This window comes from Podarcis liolepis, assembly GCF_965112155.1.
Source record: "Podarcis liolepis genome assembly, chromosome: 9".
In the NCBI taxonomy this organism is placed as follows: domain Eukaryota; kingdom Metazoa; phylum Chordata; class Lepidosauria; order Squamata; family Lacertidae; genus Podarcis; species Podarcis liolepis.
Genome location: NC_139564.1, coordinates 72,536,115 through 72,552,555, shown reverse-complemented (window position 1 = coordinate 72,552,555; position 16,441 = coordinate 72,536,115). Strand labels below are relative to the sequence as shown.

Genomic DNA, 16,441 nt, shown 5'->3' with positions numbered 1-16,441 from the left:
GAGACCTGGATCCTTTGCTCTCTGTGAGCCTGAAAATTTACCAAAACTCCGCTCTTCTGCTCTGTGCCACAATTCTGCCTCCCCAAAATGGAGTCAATGTCATAGTACAATCAAGTCTTACACATATTAAACTTGCACAATTTCAGCCAGACATGGTTATTATTATTACTATTTACTGAATTTATATACCGCCCTATACCCAGAGGGTAAATGTTGTTAGTTGAAATCCAGCAAATTAACACAAGCAAGGCAGAGGACTTAAAAGTTATTTTTGCTCCAGGGTTTCCTGGTGCAAAATAGCTTTGCTGGGATGCTCTTGCGAGATCTCGCAGGGCCATCAGAGCTTCTGAAAGATGTCACACAAGCATCCTTAGCCTTCTGGAGCAGGTGTGCTGAGCAGCCCTTCCCAGCAAGCATGGTAAAGAGCTTAAATACTCTTTTTGCACTGGGAAAACTGTCTCAGATAGATTTAAAAAAGAATTAAGCAAACTGTAGTCAGACTGGCCTATCAGTGGCTACTCTAGCTAAGACAGAAGCTCCATATTCAGAGCTAGTGTACCTCTAAACACCAGCTGATGCAGTAGGGAGACAGTTATGGTGGCGGGGGTGGGGGCTAGGGTCTTTAATTCCTGCTTGTGGGGAAACTCTTTCTAATTTGTCACCTCCCAAATCTGTTGTATGCCCCAACCTTGCAGGATACCTTGCTGATGGGAACAGCTTTTCAGTGGCAGCACCCCAATTTTGCAGTTCCCTTCCAAGGGAAGTTGGCCCCATGCTAGACCCCGTTTAGGTTTCCCCTCCCTCCACTTTGAATGGTATGAAAGTATTAAATTCTGCTCGTCTTTGTTTTAACACTCTGGTTTATTTCAAGTTATTGTTTAAAATTTATATTTGTGATTGGCTTTTAAAATAATCTTGGGGGTCATTTGGGCCCAAATGTGGTTTTGAAAAGCTTTAACAAGAAATGTGGTGCTTGGGGGAGGTGACTGGAGGCCCTGGAGGAATTGCCACCATCTGGTTTTACCAGTTGCTGGAAACCACAGTAGGGGAGAAGGCTCTTGCACTCAGGCTCAGCTTGCTTGTTTCCTGGAAGAGGCATCTCTTTGGCCACTATGAGAGACTGGATGGGCCACTGGCCAGACCCAGAAGGCTCTTCTTATGTTTTTATGTCACAGGTGGCAAAGAGCAACCAATCCTGCATACTTTTCCAGTATGCAGGAAATAACATACCTCAATGTTTCAATAAAGGGCCAAAAATGTTCCAGATCAGCCTTCTACAACCTGGTGCCCTCAGATGCTCCGGACTTCCACTCCCATCAGGCGCAGCTGATGTCTGTTGCCAGAATCTCTGTGCATGTGGCAAAGCGAGAAGTTACAGGCTCTGCCCTTAGGACTTGTTTGAAAGGTAAGAAAATACAGTCCGGAGAGAAAGAAGCCCTCTCTGCCTGTCTGCCCCCCCCCCCGGCCATCCCATAGAAGCCCTCATCACTCATTCCATGCCCCAAGCCCCTTGTCTAGTTCCACAGTGAATCTTCACACCTCCTGATGTGATAGTCATTACCTGATCTGCTAACCTGTGGGCCCTCACATATGTTTATCAAAGCGGGAGCTGGGAAGGAGAGCAATTAATCATGTTCTATTTGATGTGAGGCCCAGTTCTTATCTGCACCCATGGAAATGCCATTGGGCTCTGCTTCCCCTTCACCCCCTGAATAACGCAAGACTGACAGATTGCTTCTGCTTATTAGATGAGCTGCCAAACTGAAGGCTACTTAACAGGCACATGTGTCCTTGTGTCAAGGCGACCCACCCAGTCAAAGTTGCCTAATCTGCCCCAATGCGCCCACTGTGTCTCAACACTACTCCCTAGGCCTGTTCTCATGGAGTTTGTTCACGTTAAGCCTCGCTAGTGCTCAGTTGCTCGATGGCTACTGGCACAGCTGGGTTCAATATACTTCACGCTCATAACATCTTTACCAGATGTTCAACAGCTCTGCTACTGGTGGGGTTCTCACCCCTCTGACCCTTGAACTAACTCCCCCAGCGATCTCTGAAGCAGAAACACAGTTTTTCAAGAAGTAAAAGAAGATCCATTGATGTCTTAAAGGCTTAAATGGGAAGGCTTGGGCCCACTGGCTTCAGATATGAAGCAAAGGCCTCCACCGGCATGTTGGCAAAGAGGCCTGCTTCTTCCTCCGGCACTCAGGAGACTTGGCCTCATCGTGTGGCCTGAGTGCCCAGTATTAAACTAGTAAAGCACATTAACTGAAGCATCTGAACAGAAGTCACCGGCTCTTAAGCTGGATGGGGAAAGGGCCCAAGGGCATCTCTGGCAAGACAGGAAGATGGAAGTATCTTCATGTGACTTACCTTAAAGAAAGCGAAGTGTGGATGAATGGAAGTTCAGACTCATAAGGAGCTATGCTAACGTAAGAGGTACATTGCTATGAAGTGAAACAGGGCACTGAGATTTCTCTGATGAGCAAGGGCCCACAAATTTGGAAGACTGGCAGTCAACAACAACAACAACAACAACAACAACAACAACAACAACAACAACAACAAAATGCACAGTCCTGTGAGCTTCAGAGAAAGGTGGGAGATCTTGCTGGTATGAACCATTGATACCCTCTCCAAAAGTCCTCCCTGCTCGCACCTAATTCACACTTGGAAAGAGATTGGCACGTCTACATAGTTATAAAAGCTCCTTCTGAGGGAAATTCCAACAAAGAAGGAGTAGGCTGTTTTACAGCACTCCATTCTGTATGTTCCTTCATTCTTACTTAGTAATTAAAGTATCCGAAAGCTGGAATCGGTGAATGGCTTAACTCTCTCTGAAGCCGTGACTTCCTTTCCAAATTCCTCAAGGCAGTGCCACAGAAGGCTCCACAGACAAAAGCCTAATGGAATAGCTTCTTCCAAGCTCAGAGATGGAAAATGTAGCCAATAACAGTGTATATGGTAAAAGAAACCTTCCCCTTTTCATCAGTATTCATCTCCTATCTTTTCCATACAAACAGAAATACTCCAAGTTCATGATATGGACCAATTGCCCACAGCAGCAAATAACTGAATTTTAGTGTCACAATAGTTTGGAGCTCAGGGGTTTGAAAAGGCATGGGAATTTTTCACTATTTTTAGTTCAAAGCAACAGAGCACAATTTCCTTATTTCTTTGCTCATCACTAATCTCCTCCAGGACCCGCAACAGAAAGTCCACAACACCATTGTAAGGAATTTGTAAAATGGACTTAGGGTAAACATGCTCCTGTTAGCTCACTTGATTTGGCCTGCTATTGAAGGAGAAATATCGGCAATATTCGGACTCTAGGATATCCTCCAGGTAGCAAAAACTTAGCGGTAAAGCTGCAGGAAAGAAAAGGGGGGGGGAGGAGGTATTAAGGGTATTCCCTAGATAGGCTTGATAAGTGCCACTGCTGCCTGGAGATAAAAGAACCCCCTGCCAAACGCTTTCATCAATATCAGTATTTGCTGCAAGCTTTCCCACATCTGAAAACATGCAGATAAGGGGCATACAACAGCAGGAAAACATTAAAACCACACGCTTGGGCTTACAAAGCCTCTTCTATGTATATATACATCAAACTCAGAACGGACAAGCCATCTGGGAAAACTAAGGTCACGTAGGAAACCTTGAGCAGCAGCAGAATGGCACAATCAGAAGCTTTTTATGAGATCTTCACAAAGGAGGAACATAAATGAACAAAACAGTTTTCCTGGCTACAACACCATTTGCAATCCAGCATCCTTGCCTTCTTGAGAATTGATGCACACCCATATTCCCTATGTAGCATAGTTTATTCGCCTGGAAAACAACCTACCTTTTTCAGAAGATTTCTAAAGAAATCCAGACAATGGTCTTCTGATATAATGGATCTGTTGGACACTGTGAGAATAAGATGCTGAGCTAGCAGAAGAATGGAAGGGGAAAGCTAATGCTGTCAGGCCCTTCTTCACGTGTCTCCTCCACAAGAGGTCCAGAGGGTGGCGACACAAGAACAGGCCTTTTCTGTGGTGGCTCCCCACTTGCGGAATGCTCCAGCCAGGGAGGCTCACCTGGCACTTTCATTACATATCTTTAGGGCCCAGGCAAAAATGTTTTTCTATAACCAAGCCTTTGGCTGATTAAACATTCTATGGCTTTTAAAAAGTGTCTTTTTTGGGGTGGTGGTGTTATTTTGTTTGTTCTTGCTCTTCTTTCATTATGCATTTTGTATTTTTATGTTGTGAACCACCCCATGGTCTTCAGACGGTAAAGGTAAAGGTACCCCTGCCCGTACGGGCCAGTCTTGACAGACTCTAGGGTTGTGCGCTCATCTCACTCTAGAGGCTGGGAGCCGGCGCCGTCCGCAGACACTTCCGGGTCACGTGGCCAGCGTGATGAAGCTGCTCTGGCGAACCGGCACCAGAGCAGCACACGGAAACGCCTTTTACCTTCCCGCTATAAAGCGGTACCTATTTATCTACTCGCACTTTAAGGGTGCTTTCGAACTGCTAGGTGGGCAGGAGCTGGGACCGAACGACGGGAGCTCACCCCGCCGTGGGGATTCGAACCGCCGACCATGCGATCGGCAAGTCCTAGGCGCTGAGGTTATACCCACACCGCCACCCGTGTCCCTTATACCGCGTCAGACGGTATACAAATTTAATAAATAATAAATGAACACAAATTCTATAGCTTGAACCTAAGACTAATTTCACAGGATGTGGAACTATCTGCCACTGGAGATGCTTGCTCCCATTTCCTCTCAAAGCCTACTGAAGAAGTTTAAGCAAACTGACAGCTTGCCTGCTGAAATTTGAGGCATTGGTCCCTGTTGCTTAGACTATTTTTATGGTGCTTGTTTTACTTTAATTATTTGTTTTATTGTGTTCCTGTTTTTACTATATGATTACTACATGAGCCACTCAGAGCATTTCCTCAGATGTGGAAAGACAGGATAGAAATATCTTTCACAAATAAACACTCGATTTATACTCAAATAAACATTAGCTACTAGCCATGATGACCATGTTCTACCTCCAGCTGATGGGACTTACAAGCGGGGAGATGCCTGGAGCACCTAAGTCCTGCCTGTGGACTTCCCATAGAGGCATCTAGTTGGCCACTTTAAGAACAGGATGCTGGACTAGAGGGGTCTGATCCAGAAGCCAGGCTCTTATATTCGTACAATGAATTGCCTTGTTTAAACTTTGAACTAGAGCTCAAGTTCCGTCACAGGCAGCCTCGATAAGCAGAGGAAAACAGCTGTTGGGGCGCATGAGTATAATAAGTGAGCTCCTAAAGTCATGATCATCACAGTTCTCTCACACAACAGCCACCAAATCATCCAGGAGGGTTGTAAGCAGAAACTCTCTCCCCCATGCCCCACCTCTAAAAATCCCTACTTGACATAGAATGCTGTGGGGAAGACAATACTAGGAAGGGGGAGGCTGCCTACACAATTTTCGTGGAGGGTCTAACAAAGTCTGGCCTTTTCTCTCTCCTTAATAAATTACTTTTATGGCATTCTCCCTTTCTGCATTTATTGTGTACTTTGAGAAACAAAGATTCTCTGGCAACAGCTCTCTGACAAGGGGAAGTGTATGACAGCATTGGGCACTATCAGAAGGGCTGTCACATGGAAGATGGAGCAAGCATGTTTACTCCTGCCCCAGAGGGTAGGACTCAAACCAGTGGCTTCAAGTTACAAGAAAGGAGATTCCTACTAAACACCAGGAAGAACTCTCTGACAATCAAGAACTGTTCAATAGTGAAATGGTCCCCCTTGGGAGATTGTGAACTCTCCTTCCTTGGAGGTTTTAAGAAGAGGTTAGATAGCCAACTGTCTTGGATGTTTTAGTTGAGATTCCTGCATTGCAGGGGGTCAGACTAGATGACCCTTGGGGTCGCTTCTAACTCTACAATTCTATAGAAACAGAGGGGACCACGAGCATCATCTAGTCCAACTCCCTGCAATGAAGGAATATTTAGCCCAACATGGGGCTTGGACCCATGACTCTGAGATGAAGTGTCTCATGCTCTACAGCAGGCGTAGGCAAACTCGGCCCTCCAGATGTTTTTTTAAGACTACAATTCCCATCATCCCTGACCACTGGTCCTGCTGGCTAGGGATGATGGGAGTTGTAGTCCAAAATCTACAGACTGAACCATCCAATTTGAATGATTCAGTCTTTCCAGACAGAGCCCTATTACTTTGATCTCCTTCTTGTTTCCTCTCACTCAGTCATTGCAGGATCAATCCAGACACCAATGAAAAGGAATCCACCATGATAACTCTCATTAAGCTTGTATAGCAAATCCCTCCCTCTTTTCTGGGATGCAGCCTGTGCCTGCGGGTGGGTGCGCCAGGTAGCAGTAGCTCCACTCCTCTGAAATTTGTTGTTTTAATCCATTTTTAAACTCATGTAACTTTATGCACAAGGGACGAGGACGTCGGTTGCTTAACCAAACCTTAGCCATAACACCTGAATAGCTCTCAGGAAGTCTGCTGGCCCTAAAACAGATGAGAGTGCTTTTGCAGAAATGCAATTCTCCAAGGCAACCTTTCATCTTCAGGACAGCCCAAGAAAGGGACGAGGTCTTCATGAATCCAAAACAGAGTCCTATAATTTGAAGGCATGGGCTAAAGGTTGACGAACCAGCTCCATTTTTTCTCATTTCTCTATTTTAGTGTCACAGAGGGGGCAATCTCCCCCCTCCCCAGTGTGTTAAAGCCTTCCTCTCCTCTCTCGTCATTACTGCCACTGAAGAGGCATTTTATCACTTGCAGGTGCAGCTGCTTTGTGGCAACCTGCTGTGCTCAGAGGAGGCCCGCACATTTGATCTGCATTAGGCCTGATGCAGCAGGGCACTGGACACAAATAGCCTGTCAGGGGATGGTATCCAGGGCCAGGGCTTTTCATCCTCAACTCTTTTTTCAGGAGCTCATGCAAAATCTGCTGTTTGTCTTTCACACTGGGCCTCCAAGATCAATCCTCAACTTACCAGCCTGTGCTGATTCAACCTTACAATACTGGTGCCACCTAGGAAAGGATGAGCAACTTGTTCAGAAATCTATCTAGCGCTAAAAGGGCCTCACAGCAACCCTGAATTTTGTGACTGACGCAAGCAAAACACACTACAGACAACAGAGGTTATGTTTTTGCTTCCAAATTTAGTGGCACTAAGCAGGGAGGAGATTTGTTGTATTTATTTGACAGTAACAGAAAAACCTGTTTTTTATGGGTTGCCTTAGCTGCTGAGATTGTTTAGAAGCCTCTCTCTCTCCCCGCCCCCCCAGCTCACGCTCTCTCTCTCTCTCTCACACACACACACACAAGCAGCTTCTTTTCTTTGCTCCATTAAGAACATTTGCTATTTTAATACTTCAACATACCATGAGGACAAGAAACTTGTGGTTGCAGAGTGAGGCACATTTCCCTAACAGACCTCTTGCTTCTACTTGGGTTGGCGTAGGGGAAATGGAAACCCATGTATGCGCAAATGCTGCCATTCCTGCTGTTTCCTTTCCTCCTATCCTCTTTCCATTCCCGCTGTCAATGTTTACACTGCAACCGCCTCATAACAGGTCTCAATAATAATGAGTCTATCCTTGTTTCAAACCAAGTCTGGAAGGGGGGGAAACGACAGTATCTCTTTTACTTCAACTTCAACTAAGCTGTCTGTTTCATGGGATTCTCTTTCATAACTCTCCACCTATGAAGCAGCAGGTACTGTTTCATCTCCTCCCCACCCACCAAGAAACAAAATCTCTGAAGCCAATCCAAGCAGCAGCTTCATTAGAAGGACTCCAATTCCAGCATAGGACACCAGCAGGTGTATTCCTCTCTGTGACTTTTCAGGTTATCGAAACAAAACTCAGCGTAAGAGTTCTACTCACCCCTCTTCTGCATAAAAATGAAGAGGTCATCCAAGAACTTCTTCCGTTCAGGATCACCATCCAGTTCATACAACTGGGGAATAAAGCAAGTAGATTATAATTCATGCTGGGTTGGGTTTGGAGGGAAAAACAAGGCAACCCAGACATATAGTTAATTTGGGTTGTATCTTTGGACCTTGAAATCTAGTTTGTTGAATTCTCGTCCAGCTGCAGAACCATACCAGGGATCAACACATTCTTCACTGCAACAGGCTGCATTGAGCACTGCTGTTTGTGTAACAGGACTACCCCTTCCTCTTATCCTCCCCTGAAGCCCACCCCACCAGTGCCCCCTCAAATTCTGCTCCAAACAGATTTTGGGGTGCATGGGGAGCTACAGTGGGGAGGAGAGGATAAAGTCTTGTGTGAGTGAAAGCAGGCTCGACGCAGCATCAGATACACCCTAAAGAATGCAACTCAAATGTTGTTTTCCCACTAGGCTCAAATGTACACTCAAACTCAAGCCATTGTACTGACCTTGGCAAAGTCTCGGGATACCTCTCTTCCTCTGCTGCCATCAGCTTCTTCGTTCCAGCTCAGGCTCCCATTCTAAAGAAGAAAATGAACAAAGAGGCAGTGATTAAAAGGTAGAACGCTAATGGGTTATTTACAACAGAGGAAGCATTTAGGTCAAGAAACAGGAAATCCTAACTGCTACAGCCACCTTCTGTGGGTCAACATCAGCAAGAACTAAGAGCTGAATTCAGAGAAGACCTCCCCCTGCTCAAGGAAGGGCGATTTCTGACTCTGTTCTGGAACAGTGCATATGAAAAGCAACTGTTTTTTTTCAATTTGCACAAACTCTTTTCAAGCCCTTTACATGGCCTGCTAGCGTATATGGGTCCCACTGTAATGGAACCACAAGACACGGCATGTGCACCTTGCTTCAGCCCTATATTTAACATCTTATGCTCAAGCAAACCCCTGAACACCGTTTAACATGTACCCACTTTGTGATTATGTGAACCTTTAACTTCATGGGACGGAGGTGCAGTTGTCCTCCCACTAGGGTCTGCTCCCACTGCAGACACGTTTCAATGAGAAACTCATCATCCCAAGGAGTTGCCAGAGCAGGAAGAAGTGGCCAAGCAGAATTTGCTTCTAATGGTTGTGGGAATGGAAGGACAAATTCTGCTGCCATCTGAACTGCAAACACCACAGGGTAAAAGGTAGCCTGGGCAACAGACAAAAAGCGAACCGGGGGAGGTCAAACACCACCGGCTGGTTCAGATCACCCACCCACCATCTGGTGGTGAGCACATAGGATCTTAAATCAGATAAAAAGCTACTGAATTCACGAAGGGAATTCCAAAGAAAAACAGTTTTTAATTAGAGCCACTTTAGTGTCTACAGTCTTAGTGTCATCTGGTAGTGACACATACACTGAATTACCAAGATGAATAGTCCCTGTCAGAGTCAGGCAAAGCTACATTCTCCCTTTCGAAACAGCAGCAGGCTGCCCTAATGCCTGCTGATTTAGTTTGAGCCAGTAATTCCTGCTGGAAAGTCAATTATCCGGTGAGCCCCATCAGCTGAAAGATATTTAATGGAGGATTATTGCCACTTCTGTTATGTCAGCTGTTTATCACAGCACACTGCTTTCCCAGCCCTTCTTCAGAAAGAGCTCAGAAAACAAGCTTTGTATATATGGAAGGATGACCACTCATCTACCCTTTGTGCAGAAATAATGCACACCTTTCTTCCACGCTCATCTGCACCATTGGTCAACAGATGCTCCAAAATGTACTGGTAAGCAAGTAGTTTACGACTACCATCACCCTGTGAGGACTGTTTGACACACAAGCTGGAGGAAGATCCCCCATCCCCACCCCAAAATAAACAGCAGCTGAATTGTTCCTTCGTTTGTGGACTGTTGGCATCCGTCTGTCTTGAGAGACAATGGGAGTGCACCTACAGGGGTGAATTCAAACCGCTGTGTTAGCAGCATCAAAGTAACCTCCCCTGGACACAATCCTGTGCAGTTAGTATGAAGGTCCCAGACTACAGATCAGGACTTTAAACATAAACGTCTAAAACTGATCAGCAGAGATGCACGAAGACATAGTCAAAGGCAGTCAATGAATGCTCATATTTTACTGGTGAAGAACACAGAGGCAGAAAAAGGCTCGTTCACGTCTCACCATAGTTTAGCGTGCCATCTGAAGGCAGCCACTGAATTAAAACCTGCTTTTCTTGTTAAAAGTGGGGGAGAGAAAGAATGGGGGGGGGAATATTTGTCTTGGGTTAAAGGTATGATGCAACTGGGCGTGCATTAATTTTTTGTATTGTTAATGTATTTATTGCAACAAATTGAAAATATGCATTATTCAAACAGACAGCATGGACATTTACTTTCCATTTCACTAGAGAAAACACTTTTGCTCACTAACACTACGCCTTGTTTCTGTAGAGTTCTGGGCACTTAGCCCAGAATCCAGCACTTCCAATGTGTTAGTAGCACTTATCCTTAAATAAGTGATCTTGCTTAGTGTCCTTATGTATATAGAGAGCCAAGAAGAAATATATGAATTTTATAACTGCACCCCTTGTTACTAAGCAGAAACAACTGTGCAGTGGCAAAAGGGTTGTGAACTGCAAAACCAGAGGTTTTAGTTCATGCTCCTCAGTAATATAAAAGTTCCATTTGGTTGCAAACAACTATTTTGAATTGTTACAGCAACCACAATTATATAATTCTACGCACTCATATTCAGGGAATTCATGAATCACAAAAAATTGAAACTTTATTTATAGCATATGAATCCACCAATCCACTCTGACTTCCAGCAGGTGGGAAGGCTTCAGGGCAAGACATGGCTGCTTGCTCTTTCCCATGACTGGCAGAAGGAAAATATATAGATGTATGAAATAGTGAAAAAGCAGAATTATACAGAGAGAGTTGTCAGACAAACTTGCTTCATTTACCTAAATCGTACATGTTGCAGAATTTACTTAATGGTATAGCGTTGGGAGTATTTGGCATTATATTAATCATAGAGTTGGAAGGGATCCCCTGAGGGTTCATCTATAGAGTCCAACCCCCTGCAGTGAGGGAACCTCAACTAAAGTATAAAAGACAGATGGCCATCTAACCTCTGCTTAAAAACCTCTAACAAAGGAGAGTCCACCACCTTCTGAGAGTGCTCATTCTACCTTCGAACGGCTCTTACCCTCAGAAAGCTCCTCCTAAAGCTTTCCCTTGCCTGTATAAAATGAAACACAATACAACATGATCACTTCCTCCCAAGTTTCAGAGTATTTCCACTTCGTCAATCAGTTCTTCTCTGTTGGTGAGAAACAGGTCCAAGATGGATGATCCCCTTGTTGTTTCTCCCACTTTCTGGGAAATGAAACTGTTGGCAAAGCAATAGAAAATTTTGTTCGACCTTACATTCTTGGCAGAGTTTGAGTTCCAACAGATATAGGGGAAGTAGAAGTCTCCTATGACTACTATATTGCTCCTTTGTGAATGTCTGGTAATCTGTTGTAGGAAGGCATCATCTAAGTCTTCAGTCTGGCTTGGAGGTCTATAGCAGACACCCACAGTAAGGTCACTGTTGTTTCCCTCTCCTACCATTTTTATCCATATATTCTCAATCTGTCTTCTATGCTCCAGGTCATGGATCTGTTCACAAGTGGACACTTCCTTTACATACAATGCTACTCCTCCTCCCTGCTTGCTTGGTCTATTCATTTTGAATAGATTATACCCCTCAACTTCTACATTCCATTCATGAGTCTCATCCCACCAGGTTTCAGTAATACTTATTAGGTCATATTTGCCATCCTGTATTAAGAGCTCTAATTTGTCTTGCTTGTTTCCCATGCTCTGTGCATTAGTACAGACAACTGAAACCAATAGTCTCTCTAGCTGCTTCCTTATTGTAGTTTCTTGCCCTCTGACAGGTTTTAGGAGTACCACCTCAGTTTCCTGTGCATCAATGAAGCTATTATCTCCAGAACCAGGTGTTCTTCTGTCATCTGTAATGTTGTCTCCTTCCCTCTCAAGATCTAGTTTAAAGCTCACCTGATCAGGTTTGTGAGACTCTTAGCAAACATATTCTTGCTACCCCCTGTGGGGTGCAGCCCATCTCTTGCCAGAGGTCCCTCCTCAAGGAACTGGAGGTCATGATCCAAGAAGCCAAACCTTCCTGATGACACCACCTACACAGTCAGTGGTTTACCTCCAGTATTTTCCTCTTCCTTCCTGGGCCATGACCTTCAACAGGAAGGAGTGATGAAAATACCACCTGTGCCCCAAGGCACAGCTTCTGCCCAGAGTCTCATCGTCCCTAGCTGGAAGGCTGTCTGTGGCAGTATTGTTTGTATCCACATGAATCAGAAGGAGCGGCTGTGGTCAGGGGGCTTTATAAGACTCGGCAACTTCTCTGTCACATCGTGAATCTTTGCACCTGGAAGATAGCACACCCCCTGGCACATCCTGTTTCCTTCACACACTATTGCCTTTTTCCTCCTCAGCAGGGAGTCACTTACCACCACCACAAGTTTCTTCCTCCTTGGGGGAATGGCAGGAATCGTTCTATACAGTGTGCCTTGGAATGTTCTAAGGTCTGCAACTGCTGTTGAGTCTTCCCCTCTTGTATATTGGAGCTTAGCTGGATATTATTGGGATAGGTTACAAAGCCAGGAGCCTAATGGCTCAAGTACTTGCTGCTACTTCCTCTCGGCTTGTCTTCTTCAGACTGCAATTCTCTTTCTCAGAGTTCATTTCCTTGAGAGGTAGCAAGTGGGTTATCATCATACTCATCCACATCTGAAGAGTTAAGGTCAAGAATAAAAATGACTCCTCCAAGTCCATCTCCTCCTGTCTCTTCGTCTTCTGGGGGGTGGCAGGAATCATTCTGTGCACTGTACCTTTCACAGCCACTTTGGTATATTCTGAGGTTGGCAACTGCTGTCCTAGCTCCTCAGGCCTGGAATCGGTGTCTGAGATGAGAGCATGAAATTGCTTTTGCAGCTCCAATGACACAGCATGGACCCCGACAGTCCTACTTCAGTGTGTCATGTACTTCCAGGGGATTGTCTCTTGCAATGGGCAATCTTTCTCCTCTGTACGGGCACCCCACCTGTGCTGCTGTTCCAGCACAGTCCACTCAGCTCTATCAAGAAACTATGCATCTTGTCCTACAGCTCAAAGTGTGACTAGGTGGGCCTCAAGTTGCTATACCTTCTCTTCCAGCAAGGCAACCAGTTTGCACTTGCTACAAGTATATTTATGTGTTCTCCAGACAAATATGGCACAGGTGCTGCAGGTTACTGAAGCACTCTCACCCTTCATGTTTCTTGGTCCTTTGCACAACATGAGACACCTTAATATTTATTATTATTAATCATACACAGAATACAAAAAGCCTTGGCACTAACCAGGTAAAAAAGGTCATACATTCCTTCCCCAGACACACAAACAGTAGCTTCTGGACTTCCTCTCCCAACCGATTCACCCTAGCAGTCATTTCCCCTGCCTGCCTCAAGCAACTGAGCAGGTAACTGAACTCCTGCCTGGTCCTCCCCATCTTGTTCTTGCTTAAGTCTTTGCTCCCATCTGATCCTGGACCACTTGCTGCACACCGGCAACTTGTAGTTACTCTAGAAGTTTCTTTTCCTGCATATTTACTAGAATACATACTTGGCTATGGTGCATGCTAGCTATGGTATGTTTTGGATCAACACCAGCAAGGTTTTACAAAGCAGAGGGGTGGTGGTAAATGCTGTGTTCCTTGTGTTCACCTGAAATCTCTAACAGACATATCACAGATAAGGATTCCTCTCTCTCTCTTTCTCTCTTTCTCTCTCTCTCTCTCTCTCTCTCTCTCTGTGTGTGTGTGTGTGTGTGTGAGAGAGAGAGAGAGAGAGAGAGAGAGAGAGAGAGGAGAAAGAGAGGCAGCTTTAGGCCTTAGGGGCATCCCCAAAACCTGCTGGCGACATTCCCCTTCATCTCTGATCCACAAACACACCTTCTAAGGTTAGTCAGCTATCAAAGCATGCCAGGGAGCTGTTCCTCCCCAGAGATTGCAAGCCTGACTTTACAAAAGCAATTAAGAGCTGGAGCTATTTTAGGATTACTCCCCAGCCACCTGGGACATCTTATTAGAGTGGAATTCAGATGTCCAAAACAATTTCAGTTTCCCTAGTACTGCCCACCCCCAAAGCCACTTAACCCTTTCCTGAAGTGGAAATTCCTGACACAACGACACTTCTCCATTTCTATTTCTTCAGAAGCCAAACTTGTAAATGGTTGGAGGGCCCCTCCCATGGGGCAGCTTTTCCCACCAAAAGGATGAACCATTTCTTTCATTTGTGCACCATGGGCCCTGCCTATGCAGAACTCTATCTAGTCTTCAAAAGGCTGCCTTTGGGCAGGGGATGTAGCAGCACTTAAGATCTCTCACATCAAAGTCCTATGACACCTTCATTCTGGAGGAACATGCCAAGGACCATCAGAGGCATTTATTACCGTTATTGCAATATTTGCTGCTGCAAGCCTTATAAAAACTGGTGCAACAGAAAACTGAAGCATAAGACAAAAACCTTTTGCCTAATACTGTGCAACTCTTTCAACAACTGCTGTCAAATGGGCAGCCGCCCTCGGTTCCATTTCTCTGTTGGTGCTTCCCAGAACTGCTTTCTTCCATGCACCTACTCCACAAAACACTTTGGTTCCTATTATTTATTACACTTGCAGTTAATTTTATCTGTGAGACTCTATATCCTGCCCCAGCCTAAAGGGGGGGATCACAACCACCTGAAAACAAAACTAAAAGAAAAAGATAAAAATCTAAAGCACGTCATCCAAGTAAAAACTGCACGAAAACCTAAATATAAGGCTGAACTGACAAACTCCAGACTGGCTTAGCTTCAGCCACCAAATGCCAGCCCGAAGAGCAATGGTTTTGCAGCACCTCCACAAGAAATTCAGGCCATGGAAAAAGGATTCCAGCACTGCTAAGCCTTTACCAACAGCACCCACACAGGAAAACTTCCAGTGGACTGTGCCCTTTGGGCCCAGATATGATTGTAATAGAAACACTCAATCTTTCAGAGAGGGAAGTAATTTCAGATATTTGTGCACTAGATTCTTATAAAATCACTCCAAGAGCTCAAAGCAATGTCTACAAAGGCATCTGATATTGCTATATGCTGCACCCAAGCTATTTAGGGCTATAAATGTCAGAAACAAACTTAAGAGCAGAAAGGCTGCAAACTGCAACCCTGCAGCTGCTTCAGTTGCTGTAATGCGTTTCACCCTGTCAAAGAAGTGCCATGGCATTTAATGCGGGACAACCTGTGACTAGTCTTAGAATCATAGAATTGTAGAGTTGGAAGGGACCCACGAGTCATCTAGTTCAACCCCCTGCAATGCAGGAATCTCAACTAAAGCATCTATGATAGATGGCAACCCAACCTCTGCTTAAAAACCTCCAAGGGAGAAGAGTCCACAATCTCCTGAGGGAGACCGTTCCACTGTCAAACAGCTCTGTCAGAAAGTTCTTCCTGATGTTTAGTTGGAATCTCCTTTATTGTAACGTGAAGCCATTGGTTTGAGTCCTACCCTCCAGAGCAGGAGAAAACAAAGTTGTTCCCTCTTCCATGTGACAGGCAACCCTTGATATATTTGAAGATGGTTATCATACCTCCTCTCAGTCTCCTCTTTTCCAGGCTAAACATACCCAGCTCCTTCAACCATTCCTCCTAAGGCTTGGTTTCCAGACCCTTGATCCTCTTGGTTGCCCTCCTCTACACCCGTTCCAGTTTGTCAACATCCTTCTTAAACTGTGGTGCCCAGAATTGGACACAGTATTCCTGGTGGGGTCTGACCAAGGAAGAATAGAGTGGTACTATTACTTCCCTTGATCTGGACATTATACTTCTGTTGATGCAGCCTAGAACAGCATTAGCTTTTTTTTGCTGCTGAATCACATGGTTGACTCACGTTAAGCTTGTGTTCCAGTGAATGTAGGACCATTTGAAAATGTGAATGCCGTGAAAATTAAGAGGTTCAGCCATATCTGACGATGGCTCTTCAAATCACAGACTAACCATCTTCATTATTTTAGTCCTCTTTGATTTGTAACCCCCCCCCGCCCTTTTCTATTCTATTTATTTAGAAAATAGCAAGGCTTGAATATCTAAAGTGGTGGTTTCTCCAGGAATAAGCACTCATTTTGAGACAAGGAAAAGTTGACCAAGGATCTGTTCTGGTTTTGCCCACCAGCTTTGCCACACACACACACAGAAGTGAGAGAGGTGGTGGTGGGGGTATTTGAAGATTACTGGGGAAGCAGCAGAAATTCCTTCTGTGGGTGGAGAGAGGAGCCCTCGGAAGTGAACCAGATGCTGTTAAAAAGAAAAACTGTTGTAGTACAACACTCTGATAAGATCAGGTTTACTATCCTGTGCTGGAAGCTCTTAAGTACTAGCAGAGAAGAATGCTGCAGTAATTCTCTCTCCCACACATGTACACCTTCTATTGCCTGTTAT

The 16,441-nt window shown here is 44.9% G+C and overlaps 1 protein-coding gene across 3 annotated transcripts in view; it reads right to left on the bottom strand.

Moving 5' to 3' along the window:
- Positions 1–16,441, bottom strand: part of ARID3B (AT-rich interaction domain 3B) — a 57,396-nt gene that overhangs the window by 26,520 nt on the left and 14,435 nt on the right. For all 3 annotated transcript variants that reach the window (XR_014516008.1, XM_083460506.1, XM_083460507.1), the window contains exons 3-4: positions 8,420–8,491; positions 7,904–7,976 (exon numbers count right to left, since the gene is read on the bottom strand). Coding sequence is in view for 2 of the 3 variants with exons in the window: in XM_083460506.1 (XP_083316632.1) it covers positions 7,904–7,976; positions 8,420–8,491 (145 nt within the window). In the remaining variant the exon portion in view is untranslated. The remainder of the gene's footprint in view (positions 1–7,903; positions 7,977–8,419; positions 8,492–16,441) is intronic.